Source organism: Ailuropoda melanoleuca, chromosome 4, assembly GCF_002007445.2.
Source record: "Ailuropoda melanoleuca isolate Jingjing chromosome 4, ASM200744v2, whole genome shotgun sequence".
Classification (NCBI taxonomy): domain Eukaryota; kingdom Metazoa; phylum Chordata; class Mammalia; order Carnivora; family Ursidae; genus Ailuropoda; species Ailuropoda melanoleuca.
In genome coordinates, this window is record NC_048221.1 from 5,084,589 (window position 1) to 5,093,713 (window position 9,125).

General features: G+C 41.0%; 1 protein-coding gene across 1 annotated transcript; it reads right to left on the reverse strand.

Moving 5' to 3' along the window:
• Window positions 1-8,180: 8,180 nt before the first annotated feature.
• LOC100478188 (olfactory receptor 2Z1) lies at window positions 8,181-9,125 on the reverse strand. The gene has a single exon (XM_002928368.4). It carries the CDS (start codon window positions 9,123-9,125, stop codon window positions 8,181-8,183), a length of 945 nt encoding a protein of 314 aa, XP_002928414.1.

Consider the following 9,125-nt stretch of genomic DNA (forward strand, 5'->3'; position numbering starts at 1 on the left):
TTGGAACTGAATACACTATAATTATGAACACACACTGGGTTTCAAAACTCTGAATAAAGACAAGTTATAATATATCTTACTCATTGCTTTAGTGTGGCTTGTAACTCAAGTGATAATATTGGATTTCTTGAGTTGAATAAATGGTTTAAAACTGCAATTGACTTGTGTTTGTTTTTGTAAATGTGTTTGCTCCAAATTTGGAAATACAGTTGTTATATGTCTCTTGGGCTTGGCTAGATGAAGCCAATGATAGCTAAGCCCACAAGAGTGGACAAGGTTGATTTCCCAAAGGAAAGGAAGCTCCAGCAGCCCCTGGGGAGTGTAGTCCACCCACTCTGATAGTGTGTGTGTGCATACACACACAAAATGAACAATGTATCAGGGTATCTCTCTCTCTTTCTCTCTCTCTCTCTCACACACACACACACACGTACAGGGTATCTCTCTCTCTTTCTCTCTCTCTCTCTCTCACACACACACACACGTACACACGCACGCACTTCTTCCACAAATACAAAGGCACATTCACAAATCCAATCTAAATTGACCTGAGATGAACCCAAATTTCCAGCAGAATTTCTCAAATGTCAAGAGGCTACTAATCTAAGAAGTCCTCATGGCTGCTCTCAGAAAAGGAAGTCAGAAGCCAGATTATTTCAACAATTTGGTGAGAATTAAAACCAGAAAGTCTGTCAAGATGTCTTGTGCATTTCCTTCTGCTTCTCTTAGGAGTTCAATACTGATGGATAACATTCCCTGTGATATTTTTTTATAAATAATTTTTCTGTGTAAAGACGCCATTTCTATTTACAATGTAAAAATGCACAAGAAACAAGTAAAAATAAGTATTTCATGAAATGAATGACTAGGATAGAGCAGGCAATGAATATCAGTTACACAACACCTAGAGAATGGGGAATGAGTCGGGGAACAGATCACATTGGAGAAATTCTAATGGCTTTAGGCTGATTCTTTTTTTTTTTAAGATTTTATTTATTTGACAGAGATAGAGACAGCCAGCGAGAGAGGGAACACAAGCAGGGGGAGTGGGAGAGGAAGAAGCAGGCTCATAGCAGAGGAGCCCGATGTGGGGCTCGATCCCATAACGCCAGGATCACGCCCTGAGCCGAAGGCAGACGCTTAACCGCTGTGCCACCCAGGCGCCCCTAGGCTGATTCTGATTACATCCAACTCATTGATTGAGTTATCCTCAACCCTTCCCCTCTTCCTGGTCCCTCCTATTATTTAGTACCAGGGCCAACCAATCATAGCGGACCTTGCTAACAAATCCACTGGTTCTGCCCCATGTGACAACACATGGAGGATTCCCCCAAGACCTCACTCTGCTCCTGCACTCTTCTCCCTCTGTGAGGCCCCAGGAACATCTTTTCCAAAACTCAACCGCTGTGAGTGCCCACCTTCAATGCCGATGCCGTTTGCACACTTGGGTCCAAGGAGTCTCCAGGGTTGTCTCTTATCAAGGGTTTGAACAGAACTTGGACATGCGGCCTGGGACATCCACCTGCATGTGCTCATGGTCTCCCGTGATACAGGATGGAGACAGGGGTAGGAAGAGAAGGGGCTACTGCAGGTCAAGTTTCCCTGTGTCAATACATTCTGCGGTAGTTGCTATTGAATCTAGAATCCTAAATCCAAACCCAATCTTCAAGGACATGATGAAGATACATTTGTAAAGTGGGACAAGGGGATACACTTTACTTGGGAGTTTGTTCGCTGTGAATAATTAGGTATGTGAGAGTTGCATTGGTACCTTTGTACCCTTGCTCAAAAAACTGACAATCTCTTAAGAAGGAGCCCAGGGGGAATAAAAAGAGATAGGACAAGGGATTCTACTTCTTGTAGAAGCCTTGTAGAATAATTGTATTTTAAAATATTATGCACGTGTCACTTTCCAAAAATAAAGGTTGAATTTCTAAAGCCCAGGATCTCCCAAACAGGAGAACTAGTTAGTGAAATGAACACCCAAGTGTCTCCCCCTCTCCTCTGACTGTTACATCTGAGCCTCTTGGCAGTATCTCCTTGTCTTGTCTTCCAAGACTTGAGCTCACGCAGGGTTCTGTCTTCAGCCCAGAGCTCCTCCCCTTGCTCTGGAAAAGGCTCAGCTGACCCTGACAACTATTTCCACTCCCACCTCAAGAATCCCATCCCTCCCTCCCACAGAAGATTCTAGAAATTCTAAGCCTTGGCCTCAAACCACTGCAAAGGCTTCTGCAAATCTAAATAAGTTGGCTTAACCCATTTCCTCACCTCCAAGATGCATGGTTAGTGTAGATTAGAATATTTGCAATGCATGCAACAATGTAGTCCATCCATTTACTCACTGTTATGGAGTCTTGCTACATGTGTGCTCCATGCAGAGTGCTAATCACAGCTTACAATGTAGGAAGAATATATTCAAATTTATTTGTGATGTATGGATATAGATAGACCTTGTGATATGCCATGTGTTCCAACCATTTTCAAATATCAACTCCTTTAACACCCTAAATAATCTTATACTCCATCTATTCTTAATATCACCAATTGACAGAGGAAGAATTGAGTCAAAAACAAAGTACATAGTTGACCTTAATTCCCACATCTAGGAAGTGGTGGAGCTAGAATTTGAAATAAGCCATTTAACTCTTTATTCCATGCTTTTACGTATGCCATTTTCTAAGTCTTCACACTATGAAAAACTTCCATTTTAAGCAGTTATATATTTCTTCAAGTTAATCATTTTCATGGTGTATCCAAATGTCATTATTTTACATGTAACTGAAAAACAAAACACCCAGATAATAAAAGTTATCACATGTACACACCCAAGTTTAATTCTACTAAAATCTCTTGTCTCTGATACTTAATACAGAGAACATTCTAAAATATTTCATTCCAGCCTGAGAGGGCCAGAAAATCCCACTGGCACTCTCTAATAAGCCAAGGACAGGCTGAGAATGGGCCTCAGGGAAAAGGGTGACCTTGGGAGTTACCACTGAATCACAATATTGGTGAGGGTCTTAGCAGAAAGTGGGATTTAGGATCTATAGTTTTTCAACCTGGGTGCTAATTTTCTAGACGTGTTTCAGGGACTTGTGCTAAAGTACAGGAAAAAAGGATGGGTCACTGTATCTTTGAGGAAATGGGATGAGAGAGACAGAGACAAAGAGGAAATGGCAATTTCCCTCCACAGGGTTTTGGGGCAGGGACAATCCATCCTAAAAGACACAGTCTTGTGCCTGGAGTAACAGAAAGGGGTTGCATCTTCTTTGATCAAAACATAAAGCCCATCTTCATGGACCTGCTTCACCTAAAAAGGATAAAGGAAGGAAATGCTTTGGTGCTCTTTCTCAACCGTGGTATTGGTGAGGGTAATGACTGTGTCTGGCTCATCTTTGCAGCCCCACCACTGAAGAGACTTGAACAAAATAAGTTTCCTATGGGACTGGCTGATTGAAGTCAAAGGGAAAATGAAGTGATTGGGTTTTTAAAGTCTAGAATAAAGTTCAGAAAGAGAAGACCTGCAGGGACTACTGGCCATTCTGGAGGATGGCCATGCTTCTTATGTCTGTACATACTTGTTTGGGCACATACAGAATCCAAGGTGAAGTCTGTCCTTTGGATAAGCAGAATTTCAAGGAGGTAGGTGTATGGTCTCTGGTGCTTAATAAAGTCAAACTTTGTCCAGTGTCTGGTCATGTAATCAATAAGAAATTAAATTCTATCTGCCCCAAAATCATTAACTAGGCCTTAACAGAATTGAAATCAATGTTTTGAAAAGTTATTCTGTTCATCGCAGCATTATTCACAGTAACCAAGGTATGGAAACAACCTAAATGTCTTCCTATGGATGAGTGCATAGGGAAGATGTGATATATATATATATATACAATGGAATATTATTTATCCATAAAAAAAGAATGTAATCCTGCCATTTGTGACAACATGGATGAAACTGGACGGAATTTTGCTAAGTGAAATAAGCCAGACAGAGAAAGATAAATACTGAAAAATATCACTTATATGTGAAATCTTTTTTTTAAAGTTGATTTCATATAAACAGAGAATGGGATAGTGGTTCCCAGAGGCTGAGGGTGGGGAAAAAAGGTCTTGGCCAAAGGGTACAAACTTTGGGAATGATGAATAATTTCTAGGAATCTGATGTACAGCATGGAGACTACAGTTACAATATTGTATTATACACTTTGAAGTTGTTAAGAGAGTAAATCTTTAATGTTTTCACCACGCATTTTAAAAGATGATTATGTGAGACGATGGAGTTGTTCACTAACCCTATTTTGGGAATCATTTTGCAGTGTATATTTATATCAGATCAACACACTATATACCTTAAACTTACACATGTTGTAAGTCAATTATATCTAAATAAAGCCAAAAAAAAAAAAAAACCAAGAGGTGCTAATATAACTGGATATCTACATTTAAAAGGATGAAGTTAGACCCCCCACTTGGCACTTTATACAAATATTACTTACATCTTAGATATGACCACAAAAGCACAAACAACAACAACAAAAAGAGATAAATAAGACTTCATCATAAATGAAAACTTTTGAGGCACCTGATTGCCTCACTCAGTTAAGTGGCTGCCTTCGGTTCAGGTCATGATCTCAGGGTAGTGGGATCAAGCCCCAGGGAGTCTGCTTCTCCCTTTGCCTCCCTGCTCACTGCTCCTGTTCACATTCTCTCTCTCTCAAATAAGTAAAATCTTTTTTTAAAAATTGAAAATTTTTATGCAAAAGATACTATCAAGAGTGTAAAAAGACAACCTATGAAATGGAAGAAAATATTTGTAAAGCATGTATTTGATGAGGGTCTATTATCAGAGTATATAAAGAACTCTTACACCTCAACCACAAAAATCAAACAATCCAATTTAAAAATGGGCAAGAGATTTGTGGGGTTTTTTGTTTTTTTTTTAAAGATTTTTATTTTTATTTATTCGACAGAGATAGAGACAGCCAGCGAGAGAGGGAAACACAAGCAGGGGGAGTGGGAGAGGAAGAAGCAGGCTCATAGCAGAGGAGCCTGATGTGGGTCGATCCCATAACGCCGGGATCACGCCCTGAGCCAAAGGCAGACGCTTAACCGCTGTGCCACCCAGGCGCCCCTGGGCAAGAGATTTGAACAGACATTTCTTCAAAGAAGGTGTGTGTGTGTGTGAGCACCTGAAAAAATATTCAGCATCATTAGTTATTAAGGAAATGAAAACTTAAACCACAATGAGATACATTTCATAACCACTAGGATGACTATAATTTTAAAAATGGAAAATAAGTGTTGGCTAGGATGTAAATAAATTGGAATCCTTGTGGGAATGGACAATGGCGCAACCACTCTGAAAAATAGTTTGGTGGTTCATCAAAAAGTTAAATACAAAATTATCATATAACCCAGCAATTCAGCTCCTAAGTATCTCCCAAAAAGAATTAAAAACAGTTATTTAAATAAAAGCATGTACGTGAATGTTCACAGAAGCACTATTCTCACTAGCCAAAAGGTGGAAACAGCCCAAATATCTATCAGTGGGTGGAAGGATAAACTAAATATGGTATATCCATACAGTGGAATATTATTCAGCCATAAAAATAAAGTGCTGATACACGCTACAACATGGATGAATCTCGAAAACATTCTACCAAGTAAAAGAAGTTAAACACAAAAGGTTACATACTGTATGATTTCATTTATATGAAATATTTGAAATAGGTAAATGCATAGAGACAGAAAGGAGATTAGTGCTTGCCAGAGTGTAGGGGAAATGGAAAATGGGGAGTAACTACTTAATGGGTATGGAGTCCCCTTTTGAGATGATGAAAATGTTTTGGAAATAGGTAAAGGTCATGGTTTTGCAATATTGTGAGGGTATTAAACACCACTGAATTCTACATTTTAAAGTGGCTAATTCTATATTATGTGAATTTTACTTGAATACAAAATCAGATTGTCAGATTGGATAAAAAGCAAGACCCAGTTATGTGATACTTCCCACAATAAATGGACTTTACAAAGACATAAAGAGGCAAAATTATGGAACAAAATATGCCATACTAATACTAGTCAAAAGAAAGCTTTAAAAGCTATATCAATAAAAGAGAAAGTATGTTTAAGAGCTAGCATCATGTATCCATACAGTAGAATACTATTTGATGAAAGAGAATAAGCTCTAAGTACCTGCAACAAGAATGAATCTCAAAATAATGATGCTGAGTGAAAAAAGCTGCACAAAAACAGAGTATATACTCTGCAATCCCATTTGTATAAAACTCTAGAAAATGCAAACTAATCTATGGTAACAGAAAGCGGATCAGTGACTCCTTGGAGAGGATGGGATGAAGGAGGGGCAAACAAGCACGAGGAAACTTTTGGGAGTGATGTGTACTTTCACTGTCTGAATAGCAGTCATTGTTGTACAGACATATACATAAGTCAAAACTCATGAAATTTTATACTTTAAATATGTACAGTTTGTTGAGTGTCAATTTTACCTCACTAAAGCTGTTAGAAGATTTTTTTAAGTTGAATCTTGCCTCATGGCTGGATATTTATCCAATGGAAATTAAGATAAACGCCACTCTCCCAAAATATTAAGTGCTTATTAAAAAATAGCCAGACCCTGGTCCACAGTGAGCATCTTCTCTTTTGAGAGATTTCTGGAAAAAAAAACTTACATTTATATTAAGCTGTTTGTTTTATTATGTTAGTCACCATACAGTACCTCATTTGTTTTTGATGTAGTGTTCCAGGATTCATTATTTGCATATAACACCCAATGCTCATTGCAATATGTGCCCTCCTTAATACCCAATACTGGGGTAACCCATCCCCTCACCCCCACCCCCCCTCCGCTCTGAAACCCTCAGTCTGTTTCCCGGAGTCCATAGTCTCTCATGGTTCATCCCCCCCCCGACTGCCTCCCTTCATTTTTCCCTTCCTTCTCTTAATGTCCTCCATGCTATCCCTTATGTTCCACATATAAGTGAAATCATATGCTAATTGTCTTGCGGGAACCAACAAATGTTGGAGAGGATATGGAAAAAGGGGAACCCTCTTACACTATTAGTGGGAATGCAAGTTGCACAGCCACTTTGGAAAACAGTATGAGGTTCCCCAAAAAGTTAAAAATAGAGCTACCTTATGACCCAGCAATTGCACTGCTGGGTATTTATCCCAAAGATACAGATGTAGTGAAAACAAGGGGCACATGCACCCCAATGTTCTTAGCAGCAATGTTCACAATAGCCAAACTGTGGAAGGAGCTGTAATGCCCTTCAACAGATGAATGGATAAAGAAGATGTGGTTCATATATACAATGGAATATTACTCAACCATCAGAAAGGATGAATACCCACCATTTGCATCAACATAGATGGAACTGGAGGGGATTATGCTAAGTCAAGTAAGTCAAACAGTGAGCATCTTAATAAAACTCAAAGTTAACAAATATTTTATAAATACTGTTAAATTTTACCTCCATTACCATTTAAAGCAGTAACTCATATTTTCAAGAATCTGGTGGTTTTCCAGATATTGTCTGGCTCAACCACTATCCCAACACAGATGCACAGACACACACACACAAACATACACACACCAAACCTACAACAATGAGGAGGTCACTCCTGAGTAGTCACACAGCACAGTGGTTTGGGGGCTGTCTTTGGCCTCAGAGCACCATGGGTTCAAGTCCCAGCTCTACCACTCTCTGGAAGTGTGACCATTTGTAAGTTATTTTCCTTTTTGAGTCTTGTTTATTTCTTATATATAAACATCATGATAGTCCCTACATCTTGAAAGCTGTGGAGAGGACAAAATAACGTTCACTTAGCAGGTAAAATGGTCAACAGGTGCTGATTATTACTGGTATAATTATCAATTCAACAGGGAGATCCCAACTTTACAAAGCAGGGCCTTCCATTCACGTAAATAGTACTAAAGAATTGGGAAAGAATATACTAAAAGTGACTAGGACTGCTAGCCTTGCTCTCCACAAGTCCATGGGAGAAAACACTAACCCAACTAGTCATGGGATCTGAAGAAGCTGGACAGACACTTCGCCTTGAATATAAGGCCTTAATAGCTGCACCACAAATTGGTGCTTTGGGGAAATGGAGAGAATAAAGAACTACTAGGATCACGCCAGCAACCCCCTGTGTGGTCATCTCTTTGGCCTGAGCTCAGCTCTGCTGAGCACTTTGACCAAAGCCATCTGCACCTCCCGGTTCCTCAGACTGTAGATAAGGGGGTTAAGTGTAGGGGTGACAAGGCTGTAGAATAGGGAGACCACGTTGTCCTGGGGTGGGCTGTGGTAGGCACCCGGCACCATGTACATGAACACAGCTGCGCCGTAAAAGAGCCCCACTACTGTGATGTGTGAGGAACAGGTGGTGAAGGCCTTGTTCCGGGCCTCCTCTGAGCGCATGCGTATAACAGCCCCCAACACGTGGCCGTAGGAGACGGCAGTGAGGGAAAGGGGAAGCACAAGGATCAGCACCCCCGAGGTGGAGAGCGCCAGCTCATAGGAGGAGGTGTCTGCACAGGAGAGCTTCAGTAGGGCTGGTACCTCGCAGAAGAAGTGGTCCACGATGCGGGAGGCACAGTAGGGGAAGTGCAGAGTGATGGAGGTCTGGATGGAGGCGTTGAGCACACCTGCCAGCCAGGAGGAGCCCACCATAAGCAGGCACACCTGGCTCCTCATGAGCACAGGATACTGCAGAGGATGACACACAGCAACATAGCGGTCATAGGACATGAGGGCCAACAGGATGCCCTCAGCCACGCCCATCAGGGTCAGGAAGAATATTTGAGCTGCACAACCCCCGAAGGAGATGGAAACTTCTCCCTGCAGAAAGTGTGACGCCATCTTGGGGATGGTGACCAGGGGGAAGCCAACATCAAACAGAGAGAGCTGGCTGAGCAGGAAGTACATGGGTGTGTGGAGCCTGGAGTCCATGCGGATCAGGAAGAGCAGAATGGTGTTGCCCAGGAGGCCCATGGTAAACATGGCAGCCACCAGGGAGAAGAGCAGCTGATGTGACCCTGAGTGGCTGAAGAGGCCCACCAGAATGAAGTCAGAGGTCACTGATTGATTCACATCCCCCAT

Bases quoted from the DNA above. Each gene is read 5' to 3' on its own strand.
- LOC100478188 (XM_002928368.4), bottom strand. From the start codon at position 9,125: ATGGGGGATGTGAATCAATCAGTGACCTCTGACTTCATTCTGGTGGGC.